The sequence below is a fragment of the Portunus trituberculatus genome, chromosome 42 (assembly GCF_017591435.1).
Source record: "Portunus trituberculatus isolate SZX2019 chromosome 42, ASM1759143v1, whole genome shotgun sequence".
Classification (NCBI taxonomy): domain Eukaryota; kingdom Metazoa; phylum Arthropoda; class Malacostraca; order Decapoda; family Portunidae; genus Portunus; species Portunus trituberculatus.
The window spans coordinates 87,363-104,126 of NC_059296.1; the positions used below are offsets into that span (position 1 = coordinate 87,363).

Sequence of the window (16,764 nt, forward strand, 5' to 3'; positions counted from 1 at the left end):
TTATGTAATTGTCTTTTACAACATGTAAGGAATATGAGGAAAGACATTCTCTATGTCCTGGGTCTCAGTGAAAGCTATATTCTATGAAGTATAAAATATGATTATCAGCCAGAGTCAGAGTCTAACCAGTTACTGTTCTATTGAATTATTGACCATAAACTCCATTTAATGAGCACTTTTATTTAATTTGATTAGCTTGTTTTTTTCCTGCTTGAAACTCAGAAGTCTGCTTTATTAGTACAGAGATGAAAATAAGAGAAAGAAACCAATTCATATTTATCAGGTTACTGAATATTTTGCAAATAAAGAAAATATAACAGGTTATTTCTATGGTCAGTGCGTGCTATATTTTTGTATAATATTACACTTTTTTACACTATCAGTTATGTCCTTTTGAAAGTCACTTATGCTTGGCAGAGTGCTCTGCAAATTTATATTGTTAGGACAAATTTCTGTATATAAATATGCACATAACTATTTTGTTTATAATTGTCTTTTAGTGTGTGTGTGTGTGTGTGTGTGTGTGTTTGCTTTCAGCTCAGAGATTGGCAGTTGCTCATTTTTGTTGGGCGTTGGCACTTATGATTATAATTCCTTGTTGTGAAGTATCAAGTAATATTTCATAGATACATATATACATATGAAAACTGAATCAAACTGCTTTTGTCAGTCTTATTTGTGCAATGGCAGCCATATGCCAAGTATTCCTTTCCTTATTCCACTTTTCTGCCTCATCATTTTCAATAATACTGTAGATACGTAACACAATTTTTGCAGTACAATTCAACTTGCACTATGAACTCTGTATAAAAAGCTAGATAGACCTATGAAACCTTGTATAATTTAGTTTTAAAATTGAATTTTTTTTATAATGAGATGTTCTATTTAATTAAAATGATCACTTCAAATCTGTGCATTACTTGAAAATGTTTGTCATCATCATTTGAGGCAAATACACATTATTATTATTACATAATATTATTACTTCCATATCAAATTATCCTTGAAGGCAGCATAATTGTTAGTAATTTGGTTTCAGGTTACTCCTGCATATCATTTATCAAGATATTAAATTTCTACATGCAACTGAAATACTTTTTTTTTTTTTCTTACTGAGTGTGAGATCAGATCAGTCTTCTAACTTTTACTTACAACTAATTATTCTTTAGATATCTATAAAGCTGTTTGTACTGAATACCTAGTTTCTATTCTTTGCTGTCTCTTATCATCTACTACCCAGAGATGTCCTCATGCATGGTATGATGAGCTGAACCTCCTGTCTTGCTGTAAATGCTACACAAACTCCACAGGTAATCAACTAATCTGTAATACATCTTAATTATTTTTTTATTCAGTGTCATTATAATTACAAAAGGATGTTATTCAGATTTCTATTTCTTTTCCTGCTGTAATGCCTTAGCCACATACAGTTTTCCCAGTGACTGACTACAAAACTGGGAGACTTGTTTGCAATAATTGTATATCTGTCCTGATGTGATCATAGCATCCAGGCGAGGAAGAGGAGCAATGGGCTTGAACTGTTTGTTAATGTCTTCCTCAGGCAGTGGAGGTTCTCCCCTGGCTTGACGCTGAGCATTTTCAGCAGCCTGTCAAAGTACAGTATTGAGATTATTAAAAAGCACTTCAATTATACCAATGAAAACTAGTGAAATACCCGTCATTAATATCTTTTAAAAATTTTTGAGGCTTAAAACTGTTTGAAATTAAATGTTTAGCAAAGTTTTGTCAAACTGATGTAGTTTTGCTACATAAATGTATGTAGCATTTTGCACAATAATGTAAGTACTGTTTATCGCTTTTAATTTTTCTAAATACCTACCCTTTTCTGCATGAACTTATGTTTGTCCTGTAGCTGTTTGGCATTCTGACGCTGGAAGTTGTTGAACTTGTTGGCCTCTTGGCTGAGGTCATCAACATTCTCCATGAGGCAGCGAAGTTGGCGGTCAAGAGTGGACATTGTACCCAGATCCAAAAATTGCTTCCCCTCACTTCCTGGCATAAACTGTAATCATATGTGTTGCTTACATTTATACATTTTTCATCAGAACAGTTCAATTTAAGCTCTTGTGGTATGGCGATCCAATTTCTGGTGCTTTGTAGCAAGCACACACACACATAGCTCACATAAATATTGTTCACACACTTAGCCCATCAGGCAGTCCCTGGCAGAAAGGGATTAGTTACATTCACTATTACACCGCAGGAGCTTAGGCATAGTGTATCTGGCACAGATATCCATAGCAAGGGCCAGCAGCATACACTGTCCCTTTACAATGAGACTGTTCCCTACTCTGCACCCACTCAAAGACACCTGAGCCCAAAGCACATGTAGGGTCCTTCCCATACACTGTCACATATCCTGACACCACCAGGTATCTCTACATCCTCTGCCAGCTATTGACAAGACTGCTATTTCTGTACTGTACTGCTATTTCTGTACTGCTGCTTGCCATTCACCTCTCACACACAATTGCTCCAATTTCCACTCTTCACACACTTTGTTCACTCCACATGTTTCTTTCACTGTCTACATTTATGACCTCATTACTATTCTCAATTAAATTTTCATTCTCTCCGTATATCCAAACCATCTTACAACCCACTGATCTGCCTATCCAACCAACTCTTACTCACTCTCTCTCTCTCTCTCTCTCTCTCTCTCTCTCTCTCTCTCTCTCTCTCTCTCTCTCTCTCTCTCTCTCTCTCTCTCTATATATATATATATATATATATATATATATATATATATATATATATATATATATATACACACACACACCTATGTACCTCCTAAAACAAATTCTTGGACATTAAGGGAATACGACAATATGATCAAGGATACTTTACAGAGTTTGGAAAGTGTATTATCTGGAAAATTAAGGTGATACTAGTAGGAGATTTTAATTGTAAGGAGGTGGATTGGGAAAATCTAGTAAGTGGTGTTGGAGAAGAAGCATGGGGAGAGAGATTTCTTAATCTAATGATGGAAAATATGATGGAACAGAGGGTGAAGGAAAATACTAGATATAGAGATGATGAACCGGCTAGACTGGATTTGGTGTTAACAAGAGAAGTGTACCTATGTGGAGATATACAATACAAGTGTCCTTTGGGAAAGAGTGATCATGTGGTTATGGAAATGCAGATAGCAACAACACAGCGAAGGAAGGACGAGACATACAGGAGTGGTAGATTGAATTATAGAAAGATGGACACAGAAAGTTTGAAAAATTATTTCAGAAAATTAGATTGGGAGATGTTACAAATCAGAGAAGTGCAAAAGAAATATGAGATTTTTATGAAATATTATAATGAAGGAGTTATGAAATTTGTACCAAAGTATAAACCAAGAGAGGAAGGAAGAAAGGATTGGTTTAATGCAACTTGTGTTAAGGCTAAGGAAAAGAGATGTGGCTTGGAAAAGATGGAAAAGAGCAGGAATATACTAAATAAGGAGAATTATAGAGTGGCAAGAAATGAGTATGTGAGGGTAAGGAGGAGGAAGAAAGAAAATTTGAAAAGATATTGTAGACAAGAGTAAGGAACATCCAAAATTGTTTTACAGGTTCATAAATGGTAAACTTAAAAAGAGAGAGTCCATTGAAAGATTAAAAGGAGAGCAAGGGATAGTAGATGACCCTAAGAATATAGTGGAATTGCTAAATAATAGGTTTCAGCAAGTATTTACTAAAGAAACAATGTTTGTAAAGCCACAGAATATACAAGGAAATGTGCACATGGAGGACATTAAGATACCTAAAAGGAGTTATATAAAATGTTGGAGGAACTTAAAGATGATAAAGCGATGGGACCAGATGAAGTTTCAGGAAAATTATTGAAGGAGTGTAGAGAAGAATTGATTGATCCATTATATGATATTATAAGGTGCTCATTAGAAACAGGGGAAGTACCAGTAGAGTGGAAGAGAGCTGAAGTGGTGCCCATTTATAAGGGAGGCAGTAAGGAAGAGCCTCTTAACTATAGACCTGTGTCTCTAACAAGTGTGGTCGGTAAGATTTGTGAGAGGGTGATAAAGAAATATTGGATACGGTTCCTGGAGGATCATAAGTTATTATCGGATCATCAATTTGGCTTCAGGAAAGGGAGGTCATGTGTAACAAATCTACTGAGCTTTTATTCAAGAGTGGTTGACAAAATACAGGAGAGAGAGGATGGATGGACTGTGTATATTTGGATTTAAAGAAAGCTTTTGACAAGGTACCTCACGAGAGACTGTTATGGAAAGTAGAGATTTATGGAGGACTGAAAGGAAAAGTGTTAAAGTGGATGGAAAACTACTTGAGATGGAGGGAGATGAGAACGGTAATAAGGGATGCAAGGTCGGACTGGTTGGTGGTGGAGAGTGGAGTCCCACAAGGCTCAGTGCTGGCACCAATACTTTTCCTGGTATATATAAATGACATGCCAGAGGAGTAAACAGTTATATTAATTTGTTTGCGGATGATGCGAAGTTGTGTAGGTGTGTGAAGAGTGAAGAAGATTGTGAAATTTTACAGGCAGACCTGGATAAGATTTGGGAGTGGAGCAAGAGGTGGCAAATGGAATTTAATCTGAGCAAAAGTCATGTGATGGAGATGGGAAAGAGTGGAAGACAGCCAAGAGGGTCATATAAGATGGGTGAAGAAGTAGTGTTGAAAAAGGTGGAAAAGGAAAAGGATTTGGGAGTGATAATACAAGACCATGGGCAGTTTGAGGCTCATATTGATAAGATGTTTGGAGAAACGTATAATTTGATAAAAATATTGGATTAGCCTTCCATTATATGGATAAAGATATGATGAAGAAATTAATTAGTATGGTAATTAGACCAAGATTGGAATATGCTGGAGTGGTTTGGTCCCCTTATAAAAAGAAGCATATAAGGAAGTTGGAGAGATTGCAGAGAATGGCAACAAAAATGGTTCCGGAATTGGCAGAAATGACCTATGAGGAGAGATTAAAAGAAATGAATTTGCCTACCTTGGAACAAAGAAGAGAAAGAGGAGATTTAATACAGGTTTATAAACTGTTGAGTGGACTGGATGAAGTGGATAATGAGCAAATGATGTTGAGAGAGGAAAACTTAAGTAGAACTACAAGATCGCATAGTAAAAAGATAGCCAAGGGAATATGCTTGAAGGATGTGAAAAAATATAGTTTCCCACAGAGATGTGTGGAGGTGTGGAATGGTTTGAGTTAGGAGGTGGTGTCAGCAAGGAGTGTGCATAGTTTTAAAGGAAAGTTGGATGTGTGTAGATATGGAGACGGGGCCACACGAGTATGATACCCAGGCCCTGTAAAATTACAACTAGGTGAATACAACTAGGTGAATACACACACACACACACACATATATATATATATATATATATATGGTATATATAAATGACATGCCAGAGGGAGTAAACAGTTATATTAATTTGTTTGCGGATGATGCTAAGTTGTGTAGGTGTGTGAAGAGTGAAGAAGATTGTGAAATTTTACAGGCAGACCTGGATAAGATTTGGGAGTGGAGCAAGAGGTGGCAAATGGAATTAAATCTGAGCAAAAGTCATATGATGGAGATGGGAAAGAGTGGAAGACGGCCAAGAGGGTCATATAAGATGGGTGAAGAAGTAGTGTTGTAAAAGGTGGAAAAGGAAAAGGATTTGGGAGTGATAATACAAGACCATGGGCAGTTTGAGGCTCATATTGATAAGATGTTTGGAGAAACGTATAATTTGATAAAAAATATTGGATTAGCCTTCCATTATATGGATAAAGATATGATGAAGAAATTAATTAGTATGGTAATTAGACCAAGATTGGAATATGCTGGAGTGGTCTGGTCCCCTTATAAAAAGAAGCATATAAGGAAGTTGGAGATTGCAGAGAATGGCAACAAAAATGGTTCCGGAATTGGCAGAAATGACCTATGAGGAGAGATTAAAAGAAATGAATTTGCCTACCTTGGAACAAAGAAGAGAAAGAGGAGATTTAATACAGGTTTATAAACTGTTGAATGGACTGGATGAAGTGGATAATGAGCAAATGATGTTGAGAGAGGAAAATTTAAGTAGAACTACAAGATTGCATAGTAAAAAGATAGCCAAGGGAATATGCTTGAAGGATGTGAAAAAATATAGTTTCCCACAAAGATGTGTGGAGGTGTGGAATGGTTTGAGTGAGGTGGTGTCAGCAAGGAGTGTGCATAGTTTTAAAGGAAAGTTGGATGTGTGTAGATATGGAGACGGGGCCACACGAGTATGATACCCAGGCCCTGTAAAATTACAACTAGGTGAATACAACTAGGTGAATACACACACTCAACCCCCTGCTATCTCACCTTATTGGTGCATCTATCACTGCATGATAGCAAAATTGCAATAGCCGAAGTAAAGAACCTATGGTAATAACTGAAGTTGACACTAGGACCTCCAAGCTGTAATTTTTTTGTCATTTTTTGCTCAATTTTTATGCCATATGATAGTATAAAAATGAAGAAATAATACAGTATATAAGAAAATCCTGATCAAGAATCATAGCATTTTAAAGTACAGTGGAGACTCATTACTTGAATGTCTTAATAGTCGAACTTTTCAATACCCGAACACAAAAGTTCAATTTAATACTCGAAAAAATACATAGGACACACCTTTTTTCCAGTACTTTTACCAACCCTAACGGCATGCATCACAATTTTATTGCTGTTATTATTATCATTACTAATATTATCACTTTTAAAAACATCAGTGTAAAAATGAAAGCAATCTAACCCGTGAGGCTGTGACACATCTTTACAAATATCAGCTGATCGGCACTCTGACTCGATGCCATCTAGTGGTGAGGAGTAACAGCAAGTTCATGATCATAACAAAACACATCAACACCCTCACTGTTATTGCAGCAGGCAGAAAGAGATGGAGCTATACAATCTCCTACAAACTACAAGTGGTAGATTATGCCAAGAAGCATGCCAATAGAACAGCAGCATGGGCTTTTGGGCCACCACCTACGGAAAAAAAAAAACTAAAGAGTTTGGCAACAGCGAGAAGACCAAAGAGAAGAGCAGCAGAGCGCTAGGAAAGGAAAATGTTTTCTGCTTGTGTAATATGTTGCTAGATTGCTTTCAACAGTATATCTTTAAATAGAATAAAAAAAATTTCCTGAATTTGACTTGCTGAAATGCGTGTGTGTGTGTCTTATATACGTGTGTGTCCTATATGCCGTCACATTCGCTATATAAAATGCCTTTAAGTATATGTTGTTATTATGATTCTTGATTAAGTTTTTAACATTAATGTATTATTTCTTCATTTTTATATTATTATATGGTATAAAAACTGAGTAAAAGTGACAAAAAATGACAGCATGGAGGTCCTAGCGTCAATCTGAATTATTACCATAGGTTCTTCATTTTGGCTGTCGTGATTTCAGCTATCGTGCAGTGATAGATGCATCAATTAGGCGTGATAGCGGAGGGTTGAGTATATGTATGTATGCATGTATGTATGTGTGTGTGTATGTGTGTGTATATGTATGGTATATAAAGGGAGGTAGATCATAGAGATAGAGAGCTACACAAACCTGCCCCATCCCAACACACCTTTCTTTCACTACATTAGCAACAGATAAGATTACAAATAACAAACAGATTAATCTTCTGATGTACACTATAAGAATTTATGCTTGAGTACAAAACTAACCTCATACAGCTCTGTGAGTAAGGTGTTCACCAAGTGGGAATTCTTGATAACAAGGCGAATCTCTTGAAACAGAGTCTCAAAACCAAGGCGTCCCTTCTTGAGAGCTTCCGGAGTGTAGTCCCGTTCTTGAACAATGTTGATGGCCTCAGGGGTCAGCCGATATGCCTTGATGGAGAGAAATCCTCGTGCTGTCTTGATTGGATCTGGAACCATATTGGACTTTTAAAGATTTTGATAACCAATTTATGCATTCATATACTCATCTCAAATATAATTTCTTACTCAAAAGGCAATAAAGACATCTTGACAACTTGAACTTTAAATATCAAGTCACTAAACAAATGTAATAATACAGTTCAACTAGTTCATAATCAAGAGTACTAGGTTTATCTTTGGAGAGTACAATCTTTTAATGATATTACTGCTAGAAAATTCAAACATACCATAGATAAGAACAACAGATTCTTCAATGCTGGTTTGGTAGGAAAACTGTGACTCCAGCAACTGAGTGGTGATGAAGTTGCCCAGCTGGGTGCTCTGGTACCACCCAACACTCAGGTGATCCACATTCACTTTGCGTAGATGTCGCATCATCTCAAGCTGGTAATCCTCTGAAAAAATGTATTATACTTATATTTACACAGCATAATGTAACATTTAGCATTTATACAAACAATATCTACATATTTCATTCAACAATAATACTGTTTGTATACATAATTTCCATATATTTAGCATTTATACAAACAATATCTAAATATTTCACTCAACAATAATACTGTTTGTATACATAATTTCCATACATCAGTTAATATTGCACTCTTCTTTCTTGTACATTTGTTGAATTTCTTTGAATTTCTGCATAAATATATACTTCTTTGACTTCAAATAATCTCAATAACTATCATGTTCCCCAAACACTGTCAGTAAGAATATAACTGACCTTCATCCACATCATCAGCATGGCGAGGAAAGGGGAAGCAGTTGGTGATCTCAAGCCGTTCATCCACTACTAAGCCAAGCAGCACTCCTTGGGCCACCTCAGTGTTGCCAGCACCCTCTTCATGACAGTGCTTGATTATCTTCATGAGGGCCTGTTAGGGAAATCACTTGTGTCCATTTTGTATTCAAGGCACCCTTAAAATTCACCACATCACCAGTAATGCTTTTGGTTATATATCAGTGTCATATCCCAAATCAATGATTCAAGATAAACTTTCTATAAATAATGCTTCATGATAATTCATTGAACATGTTTATGAGAGAGAGAGAGAGAGAGAGAGAGAGAGAGAGAGAGAGAGAGAGAGAGAGAGAGAGAGAGAGAGAGAGAGAGAGAGAGAGAGAGAGAGAGAGAGAGAGAGAGAGAGAGAGAGAGAGAGAGAGAGAGAGAGAGAGAGAGAGAGAGAGAGAGAGAGAGAGAGAGAGAGAGAGAGAGAGAGAGAGAGAGAGAGAGAGATTGTGACTGAGAATGAACTTTATTGAATACAATCATATCAAGCCCCATTTTTTATTGTGTTCACCACATGGTTCAGAGGAGACTGCCAACGACTGGCTGGGTTCCAGCACCAAACATGAGAGAAATAGAGCGTGTGAAATGATGAGGTGGGCAAGTTCTTGGCCTGCAAAACAGCCACAATTGGGAAGCTGAAGAGAATTGTGTAAATAGAGATTACCAAGTTTGAAAAAAAATAATAAATAAAGAAAATACATAATAATAATAATAATCAGTCTTTGTTTGGCCTTAATACACAGAAAACCAAAACACTTTTTCTCTTTCCCAGCCTGAATCACAGTAAAGTAACTGAAACTGATGTGTACACTTAAGAAATCAAGCTGTCCCAACAGTGGTACAGATACTGTTTTTGCTGCCTGGGGTTTCCCCTCCCCCCCTTTTCTTTTTCTTTTATAAAGGTGCATCTAAGCCTGTGTGTATCAAGAATATGGGTCAAGGCCTAATAATCATACATAACATAAAACTGACTACTGTATCAAAAGTGTCGTCGGCAAAAAGTGCTGCCTGGGGCAGACTATCCCCTCCAGCTCTCCTTTTATAAAGAATTGTACTAGTTTTTGCCTTCTTACCTAATAAGCTTCACAAACCCCAATTCACCCAAGAGGGAGGAAAAAAATGATTTCCCTCAAAATACACACTGCCAAATCTCTTAGATAAATGTAGCTTCGACTAAAAAATAAGTATGTACACTAATGCAACAAAATATATCACTATCCTAATATAGACATCCCTCCAACTGTCCTTATTCCCTGGCTCCCCTTCTGCAGCTCTTTCAATCACCTGACAAGACATAAGAATGAAAATATGATAACTAAAACTAACCTACCCCTAACTTTAACCTTACCAAGCTAACATAACCTAGTTGAGGTAACATCCACCCCTAATACGTCTTCCTCAAAACCCCTCTCACCAAGAGCATGGTTAGGTTATGCTAGCTAGGTTAGGTCAGTTTTGGTTATCATAGTTTCATTCCGTCCCATCAGCTGAGTGAAAAAGCTGCGAAAGGGAAGTCAGGAAATGAGAACAGCTGGAGGGATGTCTACATTAGGATAGTGCCCAAATTATCTTTGTCCTTTCAAAGATAGTACAAAGGGCCATAACTTCAAGATATACCATACCCGGTCACAAAGTGAGGTCAGACGGAGAGTTTTCTGAGATATGTCAATTTGTGGAATAATCTTCCTTCAGACCTTGTTTCTTGCAATAAAATTTATACATTTAAACAAAACTACTCGAAGCTCTTTTCTTTTCTTTTTTCTTTTCAATGCATGAGGGGAAATTGGCCAAAGGCAACAAACAATATTAAAGGCTCACTGGATTGCCAGTTCCCTTAAAGAAATTAAGAATCATTGAAAGACAGGAACAAATGTCTTAAAACCTCCCTCTTAAAAGAAGTCAAGTTGTAGGAAGATGGAAATACAAAAGCAAGCAGGGAGTTCTAGAGTTTATCAGTGAAAAGTATGAATGATTAAGAATATTGGTTAACTCTTGTATTAGAGAGCTGAACAGAATAGAGGTGAGAGGAAGAGGAAAGCCTTGTGCAGTGAGGCCACAGAAAGGAGGGGAGGCATGCAGTTAGCAAGATCAATAGAGCAGTTAGCATGAAAATAGTGATAAAAGATAGCAAAGAGAAACAACATTCCAGGAGTGAGAAAGAGGCTGAAGACGGTCAGTCACAGGAGGGCGACTTGATGAGATGAAAAGCTTTTGATTTCACACTATCAAACAAATCTGTATAAGTGGAACCCCCCTCCTAAAAATAAATCAATAAATAAGTAAATAAATAAATAAATAAATAAATAAATAAATAAATAAAAAATAAAAAAGCATTCTCCATACAAGGATGGACAAGGCCCTCCTATAGAGTTAGCAGTTGGAGGGGTGAGAAAGCCTAACTTTATAGAAGCTGTTTTGGGGGACATCGTTTAATTTTGTCGATTAAGCTTGCCAGTCACTGCAAAGTATGTGAAGTATGCATTGCTGCTTTCTAGCTATTTAATTAATTTAGTAAATCCACCTTGAAATATTTTTCAATTATATGCTGGCACATCAGCAGAGTGTGGCTTCCCACTTTCTTTTGCTATCTAAATGGGAGCGGCAGGCCCACCAGGTAAGAATCCCAGCACTCTCGCAAAGAAACTGTCCCACGCGCTCTCCTCAATTCATGGCTCCCCCTTCGCAGCTCCTCCACCCAACTGATGTGACGTTACATATATGGAGCCATGGTATTGGTCAATGAGAGAGAGAGAGAGAGAGAGAGAGAGAGAGAGAGAGAGAGAGAGAGAGAGAGAGATTATGGTAATGGATAGGAGGAAATGGTAATAAAATATTAGATATAAAGAAAATGGGTAACAAATAAGGGAGGAATAGGAATAAAACAGAAGAAAGTGGGATGAATGAGAGTAAAATTAAGGGAGATAAAAGGAACAAAGGGATGATAAATGAATAAATGTTTGCTGTCTCGATCGCAACGTAAAAGTGATGACACACACACAAATGCTGTCTGCTGTCTGGCGACAACAAAGTTGCTTCTCTCTCTCTCGTTGACCAATAGCGTGGTTCCATATATGTGACGTAAATTCAGCTGGACGGAGGAGCTAGGCAAGCGCGGGGGGATGGTTTTTTTACAAGAGTGCCAGAATCCCTTAAAAAAAAAGCAGTGAGCAAAACATCTACACATTTTCAAGTTGAATGCGACGGTACAAGTCACGAATAGGACCTCCTTCCTAATCATTAAAACAAGCATGCATGATGATAAAGTACTTACTTTACAACATGTCTGTGATGTTTTTAATGTGGGGATGGCTTTTGTAAGGCTGTAGTAATTGAATGAATATTCCAGTGCCTGCAGAATCGAAGTCCACAATTATTTGGTTGATTGTTACAGTTTCGTACAATAAACTCTAGATGATTTGTTCTTACTATTTACAACATTTTCAGTAAGTACACTACCTGCCGCAAATTAATAATAACACTGCAATAGGTCTGGGAATATGCGGTGTTCGGAGAGTTTTCTCTAAGTCCAGCAAGCTGCGGCGAGCCACGCTCCAGCCAGTGATTTCTAATATGGTGGCAGACAGGTGTATGGATTGTGACCTTGGGTTATTTGCATTTGTTTTGAAATATAGTTAAGTTTGTTAAGGTTAGGTTAGGTTAGGTTTCATTTAGGTTTGGTTAGTATTTTCCTATTTTTTCGTTAAAAACGGCTTTTTTTGTTCTTCGAATTTTTTTCGGATCACCATATTTCGCCTCTTTTGGCTCCCCCTTAATATCCCCGATTCCCCACAGTCCCCCAAGTTTGCTGGTGCAAGGGGGGGGGGGGATAGGAGGAAAAGGAGGTCCTATTCTTGACTTTTTACCAATGCGACAATTTCAAGGCAAAGAATAGCCCCAATAAAAAAGTGACGGCTATTAATTGAAGTACAGTGGAACCATAAGGATCCTGCATGGTACAGCAGCTCTGAGAGTGGGTGGCTTCACTTCTGCGTCCAGCCCACCTGGATGCCGCATAAAGACACGTTACATTTGAGGAATGGTATGCATATTACATGAATATTATCTGCTTAGGGAAGTCGGAGAATCTTGCTATACACATTCTGCACTCACCAAGCCTTCAAGCTGCACCACGTTGATATTACAGCGGCCATTCTCAGCTTCCCTTTTTCCGCGCCCAGACGACATGTTGCAAGCTGGTCAAGGAATCACAGGCTGTGAGTGGGATGCATTTTGGGCCGTCTTCACCATTGCTCACTTTACTTCGTTTTCACAACGGCACTAAGATATATTTGCTTCTTCCTATCCAAGTAATTAATATAGTATTCATATCTTTCATATTTTTCGTTAATGTATCAAAGCTCTTGTTTCTACAATATTCTTTTTATCAAATGATTACCCATTTTTCGTTTTACTATCAAGGATCAGTCTATGGTTCGGTACGGTAACAATATCCTCTGGTCACTGATTAACTGATTGATTGATACATTTATTGTTGAATTAATAAATAATTACAACAAAGGAGGAGGATGGGCCTTGCCACTCACCCCCTGGGCAAAGACTTAAGATTAAAGTATAAAAAATCTAACACTAGACATTATACACAACAAGAATACAAGTATTTCAATAAATAAATACACATATTGCACACCTTATTGCCTAAACATCCTACAGTCTGGGGGCAAACTGAGGATATTCCTTGAGTATATCCCTGAGAGGCTGAGAGTGACTGAGTCTAAGAGATGGTCAATGAGGCTATACAAGTCATGCTGACCTTGTGGCCTAAATTTAGCAATGGGAGGACATTCCATGACATAGTGACGCAGAGTGTCCCCCCTTGGTGCACTGGACAGTGGACAATGGTGACTAAAACTGGACTGATATACATACTTACACCAGAGAAATTTACAACAAATAATCTAAGAAGAGCGTAAAAGTCACTACATCTCTTAGCCGATCACAATGAGAATACACGATTAACCAATTAATATTGTTTGTTCCATCTTTCCTTCAATACAACGTTTCTGTGATAATTAACACTCTTCTTTTTTTTTCAAATATGTCTAATTGTCACAGCAAAACGCGACTCTTTTTGTTTTCAGGTGCAACTTTGACATTGAGACTTTAATTGCCGTCGTATCTACAGTGTGTCTGCGACATTGCGACTCTATTTTCGCTCCCATCCCAGCGCAACTTATGATTTTGCAACTTTGTGACTTTGCAATTTGCGACTGCGACTTTTCTTCCGTGCGACTTGACTATATAAATTATGCTGGGGTCACACTACAGCTTTTTTTTTTTTTTTACTACGACGTCCCTGACGGTCGTAGGAGGGCTGTCGCAGGCAGCTAGAACGTCATTTTAACGGTATTTGGCCTATCGTAAGATGTCGTGAGTCAAGTCGTACGTTAACGCGGCGTTATCGCACGATGTCGTAAGATGTCCTTGTTGTCACACATCGTACAAGCATTACGACAATCGAGCGCTGCATTCGACTGTCGGGAAGCGAGTCACGACAAGCAAAGCCATTTCATCGGGCTTACGATGACATAGGATGACGTACGATGTCGTACGTGCTGCTAACGACATCGTTTGACATCAAACGAGTAAAAAATCATTAAAATACTGAGCTACGACTGTGCTTTGAACATACGTTGTCGCTAGAATCGTCGTGACCAGTGTGACCGGTCGTGCGTTGTCGCCATGTAGTTAAAAAAAAAGAAAAAAAAAAAAAAGAAAAAAAAAATAGCCCCAGTTCACACCGTGCTCTCAAGATGGTATATTCACCGAAGACGATGGGACAGAGGAAGAGCATGATGGGTATGATGTCCCACACACCGTAGGCCCATTGGACATGAGTATGAAGGGACCGCCTCCTACACCAAGAGTGAACATCCACCTTCAGGTCCCCCTCCCCACCGATGGTGGACGTCCTTCGTTTTACATGTCCTTCTTGCATTGAAATGCCCCCAATCGTTACGATAGTCGTATGCAATCGCAGGAAACTGGTCTGTACGACCGTCGGGGGCGTCGTAGTAAAAAAATAGAAAAAAAAAAAAAGCTGTTGTGTGACTCCAGCATAAGCCATCACGCGGCAACACTCACGCAGACAGATACCTGAAAATGATCGCTATATCCTTAAAAAAAACCCACCCTGCAACATGTGAGGGGGATAGGCGCCCTTTGTCTAGCCTGGCTTACACACACACACACACACGTAGGGTAACGTATGGCTGTCTCGTCAGAGACTGCAGCAGATCATACAGTGAAACACACTGTTACGGCCCGCCCGTAACATACTTCACTACCCTCACCTCCTCCGCTTGCTACCTCGTTCGCCACCTCCACCTCCCCTTCCACGTCACCGTCTCATGAACCCTTCACGTCACCGTCTCATGAAGCCCCGCTACTGTCCCGAAGTTGGATTCACGCGGCCCCATTCGACCCAAGCGGAAGTGTTAAGCGAGCTTCCTGATTTCTAGGTAAATACAACTAATAGTAGGTAAATGCACACACAAATCTGTCATTGACTAGTGTTGTGGGGAAGCTCTATGAAGTTGTCATTAAAGAAAAATGGCTGGATTATATGGAGGAAAATGAAATTTTAAATGAAATTTTTCCAATTTGGATTTAGAAAAGGAAAATCTTTTATAACAAATTTCTACTATTTTCTATACACGGGTAACGGATGATCAAGGCACAAGAAAGAGATGGATGGGGTGGACAGTGTATTTAGATGTTAAAAAGGCTTTGACAGAGTACTACATAAAGGACTCCTATATAAAATTGAATATATAGGAGGAGTACAGAGTATCTTAATTAATAAAGGTATCTTAATTAACAAGGTCAGCATGACTTGTACAGCTTCTCTAGACTCTGCCACCCTCAGGGAAATACTCAGGGAATATCCTTAGTTTGCTCCCAGACTGTAGGATGTCTTAGGCAATAAGGTGTGCAATATGTGTATTTATTTATTGAAATACTTGTATTCTTGTTGTGTATACTGTCCAGAGTTATTTTTTATGATACTTTAACATTAAGTCTTTGCCCAGGGGGTGGGTGGCAAGGCCCATCCTCCTCTTTTGTTGTAATTATTTATTAATTCAACAATAAATGTATCAATCAATCATTAATAAAGATGATGATCGAGGGACTACTTAACAGAAAGAGAAATGAAGACAGTGATAAGAGACATGTCACTATGAACTCCGCTAGAACCCTGTAAATATACAACCAAAGTAAATAAATACAACTTTATTAGTCTATTTTCCTATTTCTATGAATTTATTTTGTATTTTCACAAGACAAAGATAAAAGTGTGTGTGTGTGTATTTGCCTGTATTACGCATTAGCACTACATAGAAAGTGACCAAAGTAGATAACAAACTTGTGGTCTTAGCATAAGGAAATTCTACTTGAAAAATTGTATGATCACTTAAAGGGAAAAAATCCATTTCATGTGTGTGTGTGTGTGTGTGTGTGTGTGGAAAACGAGGTCCGCCTGGCAGTGAGGGGAGTGAGGGTGTTGTCGTCTGCAGTGGAGACAGGAGAGTGGAGAAGACGAGGTCATCATAACAACACAGCTGACGGACGGGCGTAGCAGCAGCCATGGATACCCCAGTCCAAGGACAAGCGCCTGGCTCCCAGACCATTACCTTAATGAAAATAGGCCATTATCAGATTGGTAATACACTTGGTGCTGGAACCTTCGGAAAAGTGAAATGTAAGTTATAGATAATTCATGTATTGTTTATGGGTAAGAAGCAGATAGGTAGTTAGGAAGATAAATGATACTTCATATTGCGAATGCATGTGATGTATTTTTAATCACATTAGCTTGTATTTCAATTAGCCTTACTAGTGTTCAAATAGCGTCCAGCTCGCCTTTATTAAGACAATGGTAGAAAATTGGGTCGACGAAGCTACTAGTTTACCTTGCTAATGATTGTTCATTATCAGTATTACTTCCTACTGATGCGAGTTGCTGCAGATAATTGTAATTCATGTACACATTGTTGGTTGCATCTATCTCTACGTACACACACTTGTCAT

General features: G+C 38.2%; 2 protein-coding genes across 5 annotated transcripts in view; one reads left to right on the forward strand and one right to left on the reverse strand.

The window, feature by feature from the left end:
* Nucleotides 1–1,329: 1,329 nt before the first annotated feature.
* On the reverse strand, nucleotides 1,330–12,982 carry LOC123517561 (eukaryotic translation initiation factor 3 subunit H-like). Its single transcript, XM_045277784.1, has 6 exons — nucleotides 12,826–12,982; nucleotides 8,650–8,800; nucleotides 8,150–8,317; nucleotides 7,707–7,909; nucleotides 1,841–2,023; nucleotides 1,330–1,607 (listed from the first exon to the last, which is right to left on the reverse strand). Exons 1-6 carry the CDS (start codon nucleotides 12,898–12,900, stop codon nucleotides 1,392–1,394), a joined length of 996 nt encoding a protein of 331 aa, XP_045133719.1. The 5' UTR covers nucleotides 12,901–12,982; the 3' UTR covers nucleotides 1,330–1,391.
* A 3,123-nt stretch (nucleotides 12,983–16,105) lies between these two features.
* Nucleotides 16,106–16,764, forward strand: part of LOC123517411 (5'-AMP-activated protein kinase catalytic subunit alpha-2-like) — a 74,057-nt gene continuing 73,398 nt past the window's right edge. The window contains exon 1 of one of the 4 annotated variants that reach the window (XM_045277429.1): nucleotides 16,106–16,435. In XM_045277429.1, the coding sequence (XP_045133364.1) occupies nucleotides 16,321–16,435 (115 nt within the window). In that variant the 5' untranslated portion in view covers nucleotides 16,106–16,320. The remainder of the gene's footprint in view (nucleotides 16,436–16,764) is intronic. The other 3 variants (XM_045277427.1, XM_045277426.1, XM_045277428.1) reach the window with 3 other exon arrangements.